At 45.7% G+C, this 15,932-nt stretch overlaps 1 protein-coding gene across 1 annotated transcript; it reads right to left on the bottom strand.

The window, feature by feature from the left end:
• Nucleotides 1-37: 37 nt before the first annotated feature.
• PEX26 (peroxisomal biogenesis factor 26) lies at nucleotides 38-6,484 on the bottom strand. The gene is made up of 5 exons (XM_055807602.1): nucleotides 6,018-6,484; nucleotides 5,216-5,356; nucleotides 4,525-4,838; nucleotides 3,674-3,820; nucleotides 38-2,915 (listed from the first exon to the last, which is right to left on the bottom strand). Exons 1-5 carry the CDS (start codon nucleotides 6,176-6,178, stop codon nucleotides 2,812-2,814), a joined length of 867 nt encoding a protein of 288 aa, XP_055663577.1. The 5' UTR covers nucleotides 6,179-6,484; the 3' UTR covers nucleotides 38-2,811.
• Nucleotides 6,485-15,932: the final 9,448 nt, after the last annotated feature.

Raw genomic sequence — 15,932 nt, 5'->3', positions numbered from 1 at the left:
TCAATGATATAATGAGAGTGCAGAGAAAAAACACAGCTAAAGATAAACAGCAAGTACTTTATTCTTGGCATTACTGGTTTTGGTCATCCCAAGGTACACAGAGACACATATCTAAAAAACAAAACAAAAAAAGCTGGATCTTTCACAGAAAGTAATTACCACTCCCTGAACTCCTAAGAAAATGCAGACCTATACCCTACCAACATAATCAGTTGATTAGATCTCGTCAGATTCACACTAAGTCCTCTACTTCTTTTAAATATGCCTGTACAATGAAGACATACAGTGAAACATTTCCGGAAATTATTTGAAAACTGGAGTATCAATACTTTAAATGCAAAAGTTCTCTTACACTTAATCACAGCACAAATAAGCAACTCTACAGAGCGGTAAATCAGCAGTGACTTTATTGTAAATATTAAATACTGCAGTTTCAGTATTAATTGCAAAAAGACCTGACAGCTTGTTTCTGCCTTCTTGCCCTCTCATGATGTATTAAATACAATACAAATGCTAAATCAGTAGTACTCAAAAAAAGTGGAGGTTACCAACCTACACTTAAAATCAAATTGAATGTCAAAGTCCTGGTAAATGAATGACCATGACATACAGCATTCTAAACACAATGTATGGCTGGCTCAGACCACTGGTCCCAACCTCCAAAATTGCATCTCTGCCACCTAACAAAAAAATGGGAATAGAAAACTAGAACAAAAAATGGTTGTTGCCTAAACAGTCAATTTGGTGAGAATTTGGCCTGACGTCGCTGAATTTTGCTATGTCATTAACTGGCTTACAAAGATCTTAAAGTGAGGCCTTGCAAAGCAGGGGGCCAGTAAACACAACTTAGTAATTTTTTGAAAGAGCTCAACTCCAGACAGAGCTCCTGTGTTTTATTCTACCTGGTTTCCATCAACTGTTGGTTGCAGAGTTGCAACTACACTTGTAGTTGGATTACAAGAATATCGAGAGCGCCCCTTCCCTATGTGCGCAGAGTATGTAAGAAGTAACTTTTAAATAAAAGCATTATGTGTTACTTCTCCTGGGGCAAAGTCCTAGCAGAGACAAAAACTTGGGAAAGGATACAGGATTGTTTTGGTTTTTACTCTTGAGACAACCAGGCAAGGTCATTACTGCACTCATGAATGACCTGCTCCAGTTTATCTGACACTAATACTGGGAGTGTTTCTCTATTGGGATAATTTCAGAAGAAATAGACATAGAATTATTTTTAACAGTGAAGATGCAGGCTGTTTTCGAAGTGTCCTGGTAGACAGCAAAGCAACACAGTTTGAAGGCACAGGCAGGCTGCTACCTGTGTGAAAAAAACAGAAATAGCCACCATATCAGTGTACGACTACTGCTACAGACCTGAAGGGGAGTACTGTTCAAGACATCACACTGGCATCTACACTGGCTACTTTTCACAGGTTTGGTGTGTTGGATAGAATTTACCCACCAAATGCTACTTTGTTCACCATTTTGTAGTTTGGGCCAACGTCAGTCAGCCTGCATCCTTTTGGCACAGATGCTGGGCTACTTGTTTGCCACAAAGGCTCCTTGCCTTTAACTTGTCCTTTCCAGCACCCAGCAGTTTGCTCCAGTGAAAGCAGTATTTAAGTAGGTCAGGGCTCTCTCCTTTGGAATTTACTCTTTGTCAACTGATGATAGGTGGATAGATGTAGAAGAAATTAATGTACTACCCCAAACCTCCAATTTTTGCCCCTGGTCATTGGAAATGGAGTCAGTCTGGTGACAGTTCTTTAGCAAAGATATTAATTTTCTTGCCACAGATCTGGGGAAAGTTTTGGGATCTCAGAAGAGTATCTCTTTCTACCTATTAACTAACTTTGGTCCTGAACAATAAGCATTGCTAGATGGCTCCATGTAACCCAGGACTTTAGATACTGGGGCAGGGGGGACAATTCTAGATATATAGAGACTTTTTGACATCTACGTGAACAAAGCAAGAGGTAGGGAAAGAGGAAAACAATGCAACAACTTCAGCTGTTCAACTGGACAATAATACAGAATCTAGTTTAAAAAAATTTATCTATTTCCTTACCACCACAGGCTTCAAAGAATTACTATGCATCAGACAAGCACAAAGTGCTGTAATTTGCATATAAGAAGAGTAGGTGCAGCACAATAGTCTTTGTGGCCAACCACCTTGGCTTTCTGGCTTAAATATGACTAAAATCAGGAATGCCTGTATAAGGAGGCATCAGTCACAAGAGAAACCACAGCCTTCAAAGTGGAATAGGCTTCACCTTCCCGTGTTTTAGTTCCACATGCTTGTTCTAAACCCTATGCCACAGGAACTGAGCTTTTCAGATGTCTTCAGGGAAAACAGAATATTCCACTAATTATCGGTACTCTGTTGTCTTTTACAGTCATGCCTCCAGGAACACTTTCACTTGTTCAGAGAACTGCCCAGCATTTGCAAGGATGGAACCTTCTTCCATAGTTCATAACTGGCTACACAACCCTCACTCAACGGCTATATCCAAAGCAAAGTGTTTGAAAAGGAGGATTCTTATTCAGCTATAGATTATGGAAGGAGTGGTTTACTCTGGTGTTGGACAGAATGGTGCTGTAGAGCCAAGCAAAGTGTCAGGAATACTCTGTGTGGTTTCAAAACTCATACGAAACCATTCCCTGTCTGAAGAAATGAAGGTATTACCACACAGGAGTTCACAGGTGGTCATCTCAATTAGGACATTGATTTCAACCATCCTTGAAAAGCCTGTTAACATCCTCAAGACAAGCTGACAATTTTACAGCAGCAGAGAAAAATGTATTCTGTGACACTTAGTCCTGAATTGGAGGCCTATGGATTGGAGAAAATACAGCTGCCCAAGCTTGTCGGAAGAGCTGGACCAGTTTGTAAATGAATGGCAGTGATGTGGGAGAAGCTGCAGAACAAAACAAAAAGAGAAGAGCCTTTCATTATGAAAGGTAAAACTAAGATACACTAAGCATATTAAGAAAGAACTAATCCCAACTAGAGTTAGTTGAAACCTACTTGTCTGTCTTCTTTCTTTGGTTCAGCACTTGGACCTTCACTCAGGGCACCGCTCCCATCCCTAGCAAATGACCTTCCGTGCTTTCCAAAAAACTATTTGCAGAATAGCTATGGAGCACCCAGCAGAAGGGGAAACACCCATCCCCTCCATGTCCCAGCTGCTACCACTACCTCACGGAACCAGCCCATTCTTCAGCGACAGGAGCAGCCATCGCTACTGACACCCCAGCATAAGCAGAGCAATTGTGCAACTACATTGCTGCCCTGGGCAACTTTCCGCTCTCCTGACAGAACAGCCTTTTAGGCAATCACTCTTCCAGGAGACATTCACGTTCTAGCACCTCAAGTTGACTGAGGCTGAACCCGAGTCTAGGGCAGCTCAGCCTGCCTCTCACAGTCTGTACTTTGTCTATTGGAAAGAGCTAAGAACGGAATAACTTTTCAGAAAACTGGCTTTTGTAAAGCTACATTTTTCTACATGGATTGAAACTGGACGCATTTGAAACAAGCCTAATAGTAAGATGCTAGTCATCCGATTGGTGTCTCCCAAAGAAGAGACATTCACACAGGCCAAATCAATTAAAAGCAAGTATTTTCTTCTCTGTAATCATAATGGAATTAAAAAAATTGGAAATATCAATACTGTACCTGGGTCTAATCTCACCACCACCAGGTACAGCAGAAAAGTAGCCAAGAGAACCTTTTTGTAAGGAAGTAAATAGAAGTGGCTTGACATGGACCGCAGCGCTCTACGTAGCAATGTCAACATGTTCAAAAGCTTTTGGGACAGAGCACCTACGATACAAGAACAGAAAGGCTGCCAGGGGAAAGTAAAGTCAAAAAAAGAAAAAAAGGAATCACATAGATACAGATAATAAGAAACTAAGATACTGAAGTAATACTGTTCTTAGTCTGATTGCATGAGAGTCGGGGTTTTTTATAATAGGGAACAGAAACAGTACAATATTGTAATAAATTCATTAAACCTTTTTTTTAGGCATCTACTTTAGTATAATGTGATCTTATACCACAGTAGCGCCAGCTTGTCTCCTGGGAGTTGATGTCAAGTGATTTATGGTTCTGGAGGGGAAGCAGTACTTTAAATGCTTGGAATAGATTGTTCTATGCAGGCTTGGCTGTAAATGGAGATTAAGCAGAAAGGACACAGAACCAACAAACTGTACCCTTAAAGGACTGCTAAGTATTTTTAGTTCCCCTTTTATACCTTAAGAAAAACCAAAAAAACAAAACCACATTTATTCTGAAGTGCTTCTGAACCTGGAAAATTATTCTCATTTCTTGACATCAGCAGAAACTAAATAAATTTTGTAATTGTCAGCAAATGGATCACTAAGTCTTCCATTTCCTGCTGTGATAACACAACAGGACTTCCTTGTGGCTGGTTTGTAACAACAATATTCTTAATATGTAGTTAATACTTGCTGTCCTTTGTTAGTAAGGGACCAACCTGGAGCACAAACATCAGAGGGAAAGCCTACCCAAAACAGTTTCTGTTGCTGCATCTTGCTGCTCTTCAGCAGCCAAGTGCATCTCCTCCCGTTGAGTCCACTGACATCGGCTTTCACAAATGGCCCCGAGAAATGCTAGCTGCTGGTCTCTGTCAAAAACATCACATCCACGTACAAGCTCTTCTGCCCCCTCAAAGCGACCAAGCGGAAGCAACACATGCAACAGATAGAGCTCCAGCAATGAACCGTACTCGGGGAGGCTCTTATTGGTTCGGTCTCTGAGCCAGCTACCGCCAGCCTCTAGCATCACCTGGGGTTCTTTCACTTTGCTGTACAACAGGATACTGAAAACCAAGAAAGAAATATTAGAAAACACTAACTCTGTGAAAGTTGAGATTGCTGACAGTTACTACACACAAGCAGCTATCATGAAGACACGTATCAGGGTCCACACCTGAAGCACAGAGATTTCCAAGGCAGACAGTAGGTGTAGCCACTTATGTTACTTTCTCAGTATCACCCTTTTTGTATTTTATCACCATGAAACAATCTGCAGGCATGCTCCAACATACACAAGTCAAGAACAGTCCTGTCCCAGGATCCACTTTCATCCTCACTCACACCACACAAAAGGAAAACATCACACAATATTCAAGTCTGGCCTGCTATTAAACCTAATGCAAGCCCTGTGTGTATGTGACAGTCACAGAGAGAAACTCACCAGAGCTCCAGGACTTTTGGAGGTAGATGTTCAGGGACGTGGTAATACTGTAGGACCCAAGACAGAACTTCTCTCCACCGGTTCATCTCAGCCAGCGCCTGGATCCCCACAACACAAAGGGAGCACTTCACTTCTGCAGAACTGGTAATGAAGAAACACCTAAATCAGTGCATCTTACAACCACATTTCCCCTTGCGTCCTCTTCAATATAGCCTGGGTACTCTGCAGTGCTCCAGCAGCTGCTTCCCCCGCTTTCCCTCTCCTCACCCCCGATAAAAAGGCAAATTCAACCCCCTGAGAAGGTGCCCCGCGCCTGTGTCTCTGGGACAGGGGGAAGGCTCCCAGGCACACCGCGCTTCCCTCAAACACGCCCGTTCCTTCATTCAAAACCTGCCGATGTGGCCAGGCCGTTATCAAACGGCAGCCAAAGCCAAGCCAGGTTCTGGACAGTTACTAACTCGCTTTTTACCAACACGCACTGCCCGCCATTAATTTATATAATTAAGAAAAAAATAACCAAAGCCACAACAAGGACCATCGGTGCTACTGCCATTCATACAGATAATACTTACATTAGAACCTAAGAGGTCCCTAACTCCGCCAAAAAACCACAACCAAACCGTTTGTTAAACCCCAAAGGCCCTCTATATTAAAAAAACCAAACAAACAAAACCAAAAAAAACAAAGCACAAGCAGGGCAGCCAGCGCCTGCGCTCAGACGCCAGCCCGACGCGGGTGCGACCCCCAGCCGCTTCCCAGCGCCGCCCCGGCCCCGCTCCGCACGCCCGGCGGCCGCTCGCACCTCTCGGGGCCGGTCCCGGGGCCCAGGCTGTCGCAGCCCGCCTCACACCTCTCCACGGCGGCGGCGAAGTCCCGGTGCAGCACCAGCAGGTCCGCCGCCTCCTCCAGCAGCGAGGCCGCCTGGGCCGAGGCCGGGGGCCAGGCCACAGACTCGCTCCTCATGGCGGCGGGCGGGCTGCCGGGAGGGCTGACAGTGCCGCCGCCCTCCCCGCGCCCCACCGCCCGCCGCCCGCCCGGCTGCGGCTCCAGCGCCACCACCGCCCCCCGCGGGGCTCGGCTCCCCTCCCGCAGCAGCACGGCCTTCCCCGGCCCCGGAAGGCCGTGAGGGAGCCCCTACCCCGCCGCCCCCCGGCAGCGGAAGGGCCGCCCCGGCGGACATCTTCTCCCCGCCCCGCAGGCCGGCGGGACACGTAGTCTTGGCGGTGGCGGGAGGGAGCGGCGGCGACGCCTGCCGGCGTGAGGCGCGGGAAGGAGCGGCGGCTTCTCGGTGCGCTGGCTTCCCGGGGCGGTGGCAGAGCCGACCCTGCGGGGATTAGTCGTTATAAGTGCGGTCTCGGTGGCCCTCCGAGAGGCTGCGGCCGCCGGCTGTGGGGTCGCGACGGCTTCAGCTGTGCCGGGACAGGGGTCGGTGCCGGTCTCTGCCCAAACCCCATCGGTTTCCCACTCATGCGGCTGCCAAGGGGAAACGGCCGAGCCAACGCCCGCCGCCTCGGCTGCCCCCGTCAGCAGGCGGGGCAGAGCCCCGCGGCGGCCGCCGGCGCCAGGCCGGCCCCAGGCGCGTCGCTGCCGAGCCACGGGCCCCGGGGGCGGCCGCTTCGGAGTCCGGCCGCAGCTGTCCCCGCCGCGGCCTGGCAAGCGGGGGAGGCGGCTGGCAGGGGCAGCAGAGGGGCAGCGCAGCCCGGCCGGCGAGGCCCTGCGCCTCCTGCCCTGACCGCCCCGCCCGCCGGGCCCCGCCGTCACCCCGCGCCCGCCGGGCCCTGCTGTCACCCCGCGGCGTTAAACACGTTGCGCTGTTAAAGGAGCCGGAGTTGGAGCGTAGTAACAGCGTCTCCATCAGTACCCTGCAGGCAACGATTCACATTCTTCTTCAGTTGTTACTGAAAAACAATAGGGAGTCTTGGTTGCAAGATAATTATAGCAGTCAGTGTAAACCCTCTTCAAAAATTAATCTCTACAGGAGAGGCAGGACTTATTTATTTCGTAATGCTGACACCCTACTACGATTATTTAATTTAAAAAAAAACCACCAAAATAGGCTATTGCAGAACGTGTTCAGCAGTGAAACACAGCTGTTAAAGGGGAGTTTCTATGACATTTCAGTGTTGGAAGCAGGGAAGAAAGCGTGGAGAGCACAAGCAAAAACTTGATCAGAACTCTCTGGTTTTTGAGCTCTTCCCCGGTGGTGGTACTCTGCACGGTGGCCGCAGGAGTAGGCTGCTGTGGTGCACCCAAGGGGTTTGCACGCTCTGCCATTAACTGCAGAGGATTCAGGCTGGTTAAGGCAAATCTACAGCACAGAAACTTTGCAAAGGGAAGGGCCCTGCAGCTGAACAAAGGTGGAGGTAAAGGCGTTTCAGTCTTCTGTTCGGTTGCTTGGCACTTACAATTTGGAAAACAACATTCCTTTTTGGGAACTACAAGTCCCAAAGTGCACTGTGGGAAGAACATGCTTTGTACCAGCTAGTGCCCTGCACAAATTCCCAAATATGGGTAAGGAATCAATTTTGAAAAAGACTCACACTGGCTGGATACTCCACACTGAGACTCAGAAAGGGAGTGAGACAGCATCAAAACCAAGGTAAGTTTGCGATACACAAGGATATTTTTCAAGATTTTTTTTTCGTGGGCAGCAGCCAAGAATACTCTGTCCCTTAGCAGGGCACACTATTGCATTGGTGGTGTTGCAATTGCATGCTGCGGTGATGGAGATGACTTTTGAAATGGGACTGTTGTTTCAGGTGGGGAAGTGAGCAGCAGGAGCAGCTGCGCTGCAGAGTGAGTCAGATCCTGTTTCCCTGCAGATGCTCCTTATTAATAATGACCTATGGAAGGATCTGTGAGGGCAACACTTGTGCAGTTATGTTAGAGGCAGGGAAGGGGCAGGGAGAGGTAGGAGCTGCTCCAAACAGAAGATCTGTATGAGTTGCAATGTGGTTGTTTAAAAAGCCAAGGTGGAACGAGCAGCCTTGTAATAACAATAAATATAGGTAAAATTAATTTCTTTGCAAGGCATGGAAGAATGTTTTTGTACTTCACCTCTCTTCCTGGAGGGGACAGTGTGGTGCCTTGAAGACTAAACCTCTTGCAGCTCTCTGACCTGCGAATAATAGTCACTCAGTAACAGGATTGTTTAACTTCAGGCCAGGAACAATTACCTATTTTACTGGCAACTCGTTAGCATGCAAAATGAAATAATTCCAAAATAGAATCATCTTAGTGGAGATGACAGATGCTCTAGGTCTGAACTTGGACACATGCAAAGCCTCAGAGTTTGACCTGATTATGGGCAGCATCAGCTCCTGCCTCCGTTTCTCTCTCCGGCAGTTGGGCATATTCCTTGTGCAGCTCAGATGCAGCTTGTGGACTCTCTTCTGCCAAGTGATGTCAGGCGCAGCTGGTCAGCCTGATCCGTCATCCCAGCACCCTTCTCCTACTATGTAGGGTCATGAAGCAGCACAGTCGGCATGGCATGGCACAGTGCTGTGAATGTAGGAGGTGCAGTCCAGCCCTGGAGAGAAGCCTGAAGCCGCTTGGGGTGGTGAACCAAACCGTCACATGGACACTCATTGCCAAATAAGAATGATGCTGGTTTTCCATCTTTCCTTAAATGTGATCAGCTTAAACTATGTTTTAAGCTGAAATAGTCACTCTTGTACCTGAATTAGCTTACACAGCAGGGCTACGCTGTTATGGAAACACTGGACGAAACTGGCATATTTGCCCATGCTCCTGCATAACAATTCCTAACAACCAGAAAAGCTAAAGTCAAGCAAACTTGCTGTCAGTGACAGGTAGTAAGAGGCAGCATCACAGTGCATTTTGTGTGCTGTGTTGGGATCTTGATGCTCCTCACCTTCTATCTGAAAGAAAGGATTTTTTTTCCTACAGACATCCTGATTTTGTATAGAAAAGTGAGTTTCAGAGGGGCCTTGTTTGTGTCTGCATCAGCTGTGGATTCACAGGTTCCTCTCCTCCCTCTCTTGCCAGGCAGTTCGAGGAGAGTTAAGAATTACAGGCACCTGCAACAAGGCCTCCTGAGGTAAATCGCCTCAAGGATTAATCCAGATCTGACCAGCACACGGTCACTGGCAAACAGTCTTTTCTGTGGTCTCTTCTGTGTCAGTAGGCTGTTAGTATGAGATTAGCAGCATTAGAGAGACTTTGAGATAGAAACAATGAGGCCCTATGATTTGATTTGAAGAGAAAGAAACCCTCTTACATCCATATAAAAACAAACAGAAAAACTGGAAATTATAAAAGCCATTATAAACACAGCTGAGGAAAGGACAGTTTCTAGGAAAGATGTGGAGCTTTGTAGTACATCATAGCTTATCAGCAACTCTTTAATAAAGCAATGAGGTCTATGGAGACTGCAGGTCCCAGCATGCAGCACTCTGTCCTTATCACCATGTGCCGTTGTTTGGGTCTGGTGAGACCATGACATGCTGGAATCTGTAATTTGCTTGTAATTTCCATCAACAGTACATCCCTATTAAATAGGAAGATAGCTGGCTGCAGATCCTTTCAATTAGCCCAGATTCAGGGCTCCCCTAGCTTCTGGCAGCTGGTTGTCAGAGCCCTCGATCGGGTGAAGGTGAACGCTTTCCGGCTGTGCATTGAACAGATGGGCAATGGTGATGCTCCGCTTTCTTATCTTACCAAGCATCATGGCACAGAATCAAACCTATTCTGTTGTTTCAAAAATAGAACTAGTAGGAGGTGACACCTGATTCTGAGACCACCTGCTGATGTTCCTAGTTACCATATTTAAAAGCAGTCACCTCTTATTCTGGCCACACAAAAACCCATATAAACAAGAGGCAAGGATGGTAGAAGGCAGAAAAGACAACTACGGGGTAGTCACAGCCACAGTCCAACTGGGGGGTATCACATAACATAAAAATGTGAGCAAATCCCTGTTTTAACCTTCATCACAGATGCACAAACACTGTGTAAAGTGTAAATTCTGGAAACTGGGAAACTGGAAACACAGAGTTGTTTTCACAACTCGTCCAAACTTGAGTTTTACTCAGATAATGGCAAAAGCTTTCCAAAACAAAGGGTGATTTGAAGTTTTTTAAGCCTCTTTCTTTGCTCCATGTCAAACAAAATACCAGCCTTGGCAAGGCAGCAGTCAAAGAATAACATCTGTTATTTTTTATTTCATTGTTACTGTTATAATAGTAATAATTAGTGCTGGGTGGGGCATTTCATAGCTTTAAGGTGACCAATTTGGTTAAAGGCTTAAGGCATCTTCTTTTCTGCAACCAGTTATTATCTGTGAGAAAATACTAAAGCCTGTCATCACTGAAGGTCAATTAAATCCTGTTTGCCTAGCACAGCATCTCTTTGCTCACTGCGTTAGAGTCGCAAGCCCTTCTGATGGTTAATACCTCTTCTCAGAGCCCCACCTGCCAAAATCAGTTGTCATCCATTAATCTCCACCTTTCCTCTTTTTCAAAACGAAACCTTGTGCTCTCATAGTTGGGACAAGTGCTTGACAGCATGAATCCTGGAAGTATTTGTACCATAAGACAAATGAGGTGATTTGAGAAAATGTTTCTTTTCATTTTTAACCTAGCTTCCTAACTTCTCAATACTACTTTTTTCAGTGTTTGTCTGACATCTGTCCCTCATTTTGAATGCACGTTTACTGCGATCTCCTGTTAATTATCGCTACAAATAGGTGATGCGTGTTCTACATCTTGAGTTGGAAACTGCAGAAAATACCACAGAAGTTAAATTCTTTCGCATCTCAGACTGCTGGTGCTGGCTCTTATCTAGCCAGGTCTTGCAATGCTCTCAAAAGCTGTGGTGAGAGGCTGTTTTAGGAAAGCCAGGAGTGCCGCCGAGTTATGTGGTTGCAGCGCCTGAGCCTTGGGAGAAGACCTGCTGGGAAGGGGTTGTTCGCTGATGTAACCTTTGTGGCTTGTGTTTCATGGTAAGCATACCCCCTTGTGGCCCTCTGGCAGGTGGACTGGCAGGCAGGACTCTCTTGCTTGTCATTTTGCTCGCAAACTTGATACAGTAATTAAGAAGCTATTGCTTTTTTTATTAGTTTGCCTCTGAACATTTTTAGGTAGTCAATGAAAGTGCTGCACCTCTCTTTTGGGGTGGATTTCTCCCCTCCTTTTGAAGATCTGTGTACTATTTTAGGGTCTTACTGGTTTGAGAGGTATGCTTACAGTTTGTGTAAAATTAATGTCTTGAGCAGTGTGTGCCCCCATTTCTCCAACAAGCTGATGTTCTCTTTCCCTCTGTTCCTCCCTTACTTGCTGCTCCTTCTCGTCTTTCTCGGCAATACCAGATGCAGGCAAAGGTAGGATTAGATGTCTAATTAGTTTATGTAGCCTTAGACATACATGTTTACTTCCTGGCATTGGGGGAAGGGCAGCCCATGAGAAGTCTAACCCTTGTCTCTTGGTGAAGTTTTCAGCTTTAAGAGCAGCCTAAGCCTGGGCAGGCTGAACAGGGAGGCCAAAATTTTCTAGACGTGTTTTCATTCCAGATGCCTGCTCACAGATGAAGTTGAAAACCCAGTCTGTATTACCAAATCTGAAATAATTTCTCATTTAGGGTTAGTTCCAAAATGTTTTATTTCCAAAAAATGACTCAGTGTAGACAGCCTGAAAGAACTTGCTTGAAACATTACGGAAAAGCTCATAAACTGTAATTAATGTCTCTTGGAACGCTATTGTAGATCAGGGAAGTTGTATTTTAAGTATTTTTAATTTATCAAAGGTTTATCAAAGAACTTTAAGCTGTAACTCTCCCGTCTCCCACTGCAGTCATCGTTCAGCAGATATAACCAGGGCAATTCAGCATGGCATTCCCACAGTGACTTACTTTCACCCCGGATCAACACTGGCTCATCTGGAGAGCAGTAACGCAACGGCTGGTGTTACAGCTTGGCAGCCACTTTGCTGCGAAGCCAGTGGCTGCTTTTAAACCACCACTGAGAAGGGGTTGGACCAAGTTGGCTTGTTGGCTTTGCACTGAAGTGCTCATGAAGTCTTTTCCATCATTTCCAGTAGGAAAATGACCTGGCAGTGGGGATGAGAGTGTTGGGGAGCAGAAAGAGCAGGGGAAAAGTCGTAGGCCAAGGGTGAGCCCAGGGCAGGCAGGGGCAGCATCCTCCCCGACAAGGGCAGGGTCACACCTGGAGGACCTGAGCAGACTGAGCAGTGCCAGGCGCTGCCAACAGGTTTTATTAACTGCATCAGACAAGGCAAGGTGATGCATTAGGTTCAGGGTCCATCCCAGCAGTCCAGCCAGGAGCAGCAGGAGGCAGGACTAGGTCCAGCATCCTCCCAGGAAACAGAGACAAGGTTGCAGACCTGCACAGTTACAATGTAGCTCAGGACAGGCCTGGGTGCCCAGGATGGGGCTTAAACAGTGCCCCCCGACCCCCCTCCAGAAGCACCAGGCAGAATGTACAGGATGAGAGTCCCAGGTAAGGTTGGTCAGGGTGTTGAAGGTCTATTAGTGCCATTGGTGGTGGTCACTGCTGATGACTTTTACTTAAGCTGCTCCAGGTGTTTCTAAGACGATTAAAGAGCTATATAATTTTGTCATTTTTTTAAACAATTTGACTAGTTAATGGACTTGCACAAGTGTCCCAATTTTGCTAAAAACTAAAACTTTCCCAGATAGGCACATGTCAAGCATTAAAATTATCTCAAGTCATCCTGGATGTAGAGTTTATTGACATTTTCTCCTATAAAATTTTTTTCTCCCTTTGAACATCATCTTCTCTTTTCATACAACAGAGATGATAATGTCATTGTCTTTCCTACCTGACAGAAGGCTTATTAGTTTTGTAATTGAAGTTGTATTTATGGAGTGTTCTGAGATATCTGGATGAAAAAAAATAGACTCGTGCAAGGCAAAGGAGCAAGAGTACACTGCAGCTGTTACACACTAGCAAAATTACTCAAGAGTAAAGTGATGGGAAGGAGATTCAGGTATGAACTTTTACCAGACCTTCAAGGATGGAAAATAGGGTTCTGTCGGAGACTGGGAACTTAACTTTTGCACTCAGAGATAGATAGCATTGGCCCTCGTGTTTCTTACTAAGTGTATTTGTGAGGAAGCACTAGAAGGGTAGTAGATAGAGGAAGATGAGAGCTGCATGCTGGTGTGTCAGGCTGGCACTAGGAATACAATTAGGTCATGAGGGTGGAGGTCACTGAGGTCACATGAGGGAAGGTTAAGAGAAACAGAGGGATGATGGTAAGTTTGAAAGGGAGAATGGATGGACAGACATGACTGATGATAGCTCTGTCGATTAGAAACAAAACCTTTAAATCACTCAAATTTGTTATCTGTATTCAAGAACACTTGTCCATGCCAGGACTCAGCATCCCTCTTTCTGTGTCAAATTAAGCAGCAGTGAACATTCCCTATGCGCTGTGAGCTGGTGGAACAATAGGTCTATTCTGAGCTCCGCTTGCAAGACTGTCTCATTCCAAAAGGTGTGTTCACCAGGAGAAATTCAATACTAGAAAGATACTTGGATAATTTTAGGAAGTAGAATAAAGCATGCTAAATCCCCAAAGGAGCTGACTCTTAAAATAGTATTAGCAGAGAAGCATGCTCTGTAAATCATTACCAAAAGTTAGGCTGAAAGCATTAAAACACTTTGCATAATATGCACATAGTTTCTGCCTTGATCTTCCAAGCCACTGTTGTTTATTTTCTTAAGCTTGTTCTGACCAAAGCTGGTTCTCTGGTCTTGCTATTCACGTGACAGTTGAAGATTCAGACTGGTCAGAAATAGGACAATCATGGGACTAAATCTCTAGAACTGCCTGAATCATAGGGTTAAAAGAGGACTGTGAAGTACTTAATAGGCTTCCTACACATTGCTCAGCAAGTTAGAGGTTAACAAAGGGCCTTATTCTTTGAAAAGATAATTGAGGCTGAAAACAAGTCAACCATCCCACAGCTAAGCCGTAGAGATCATCAGTTCTTGGGAACAATAGCTGATGATGTTCGGGATTCAGTGAGTTAAGTGGTTAATCTATACAGAAAGCTGCATCCATAATGGAGTTTAAATGGAGGGTATCCACCCAGTTTGACCCCTAGAGAATTGCTTCCTGCTGTTATGCTGATGGATATGTCTATAAATATCATGGTAGCCATCAGCAGATAAAATCTCACAGAGCTGAAAAGCCTCTCCCTATTAAATGATACATTGATCTCCATTAAACAGCAGTAGCCTGGGTTAATGAGCCACAGAAACCAATCCCCCTGCTCTGGCAGAGTGGCTGTAGCTGAAGAGAAGGAAGGCCAGTATATAGTTTCCTCCTTGATTTGGTGGAAAAAAGTCAAAAGGCTTTCTTCCTTCTACCCAATCTTCTCCACAGGGCTGTTCGTTACATCCTGTATTGGGCACTCAGGCAACATCTCATCAGCCTTTCGGTGCAATTTGTTCCAAATTTATCATTTGCTGTTTATACCCATCAGAGAAAGCTGTCAGTCAGGACAGTTAGAGCAAATCTGCATTTGCAGTTTTCTTTAGATAAAGCAGTACCTTCTGCCGTGGCAGAGAATGCACTGGCAGGTTTGTGTACCTTCTCCGGCACAGGTACTAATGGGTGGCAGACAAACTATAGCAACCACTTCTGTTGATCCTCACCTTTTTCTGTCACTTTTGTGATTTTAGCAAAAAAGTGCTCACAGTCCTGTTTTGGTTTTTTTTTTTTTTCTTTAAAGACTAAAATCCTAAGGTTTTTAAGCTTATCATGTTATAATGCAAGGCCTGATGCACGGTTTTCTACTCTCAGAGCTGCTGGTGCTGCATACCATGTAACATGCACATACAGACTCCTATATTTGAATTCTCCATACTGCCTGTGTAATGCCTCCATGTCTGTACGTGCATACAGGTCTCAGGACAAGTAACCCACCTTTCTGGTGCTTTAACTAGCTCTCCTGGTATTTAGAGATGCTAGTCACAAATTAGATAAACCATATGAAGTGGCTCTGATTTCTCTTGTATTTTGTGTATGTTTCTTTTCTGCGCTGTCCATTTGCTTCCCTTTGCTTTTCTTCCTCCATTTTTTTCTCTGGCTCCTTGCTCTTCAGTTGCTGGCTTACTGCAGATTGCATCCTTTCTCGGCACTGGGGACTGTGTCTGGCCGTTGTGCTGGGCAAACCCCTGGACATCATTGTGGAACTTACCTGGACAACTTGCAACAGATGTTTTGCATGGCGGCCCTGCATGGCAACTGATGCTGTTAGCAGTTTTCTTCTAGAGTTAATAAGAGCCAAGACAAGAAGGATTAAAAGAAAGAAGGGCTTCCTAGTCCCTCCAAACCCATGCCCATAGCCGCTTGCAACACCAGGATACAGAAGGAAAGGGGATTGTGAGGGCAGAATGAATAGGGTACTTCCCTTCTCCGCATGGGCATTTCTACTTAGGAAGTCCTATGCTTGTCTAGCAGTGACCTAGGCAAGGAAGAAAGGAGCATCGCTGGGACTTTATTTCTGGACTTGTCCTTTGTTGCTTCAGTGTCTGAGCATGCTTCAGTTTTGCTTCGGAGACCCTAGAAGGAGTTAAAGTAAACTGGAACATGAGAGAAGGATCATGAGATTTACCAGCTCAGCCTGCCTGGGTTGCACTCACAGTTGGGTCTGCTGAGTTCAGTGACTCAAAGAAATGAGCTGTCGTTACCTCTGAAGAGCCAATGCG

This window comes from Falco peregrinus, chromosome 6, assembly GCF_023634155.1.
Source record: "Falco peregrinus isolate bFalPer1 chromosome 6, bFalPer1.pri, whole genome shotgun sequence".
NCBI classification, from domain to species: Eukaryota; Metazoa; Chordata; class Aves; order Falconiformes; family Falconidae; genus Falco; species Falco peregrinus.
This window is presented reverse-complemented; position numbering and strand designations above follow the sequence as displayed.

Excerpts from the sequence above, each read along its gene's own strand:
- PEX26 (XM_055807602.1), bottom strand. The coding sequence starts at position 6,178 with ATGAGGAGCGAGTCTGTGGCCTGGCCCCCGGCCTCGGCCCAGGCGGCC. Across the intron at positions 4,839-5,215 it reads CCAAAAGTCCTGGAGCTCTG|TATCCTGTTGTACAGCAAAG; the intron begins GTGAGTTTCTCT and ends CTTGGTTTTCAG. Across the intron at positions 2,916-3,673 it reads GGTGGTGAGATTAGACCCAG|CTTCTCCCACATCACTGCCA; the intron begins GTACAGTATTGA and ends TTTGTTCTGCAG.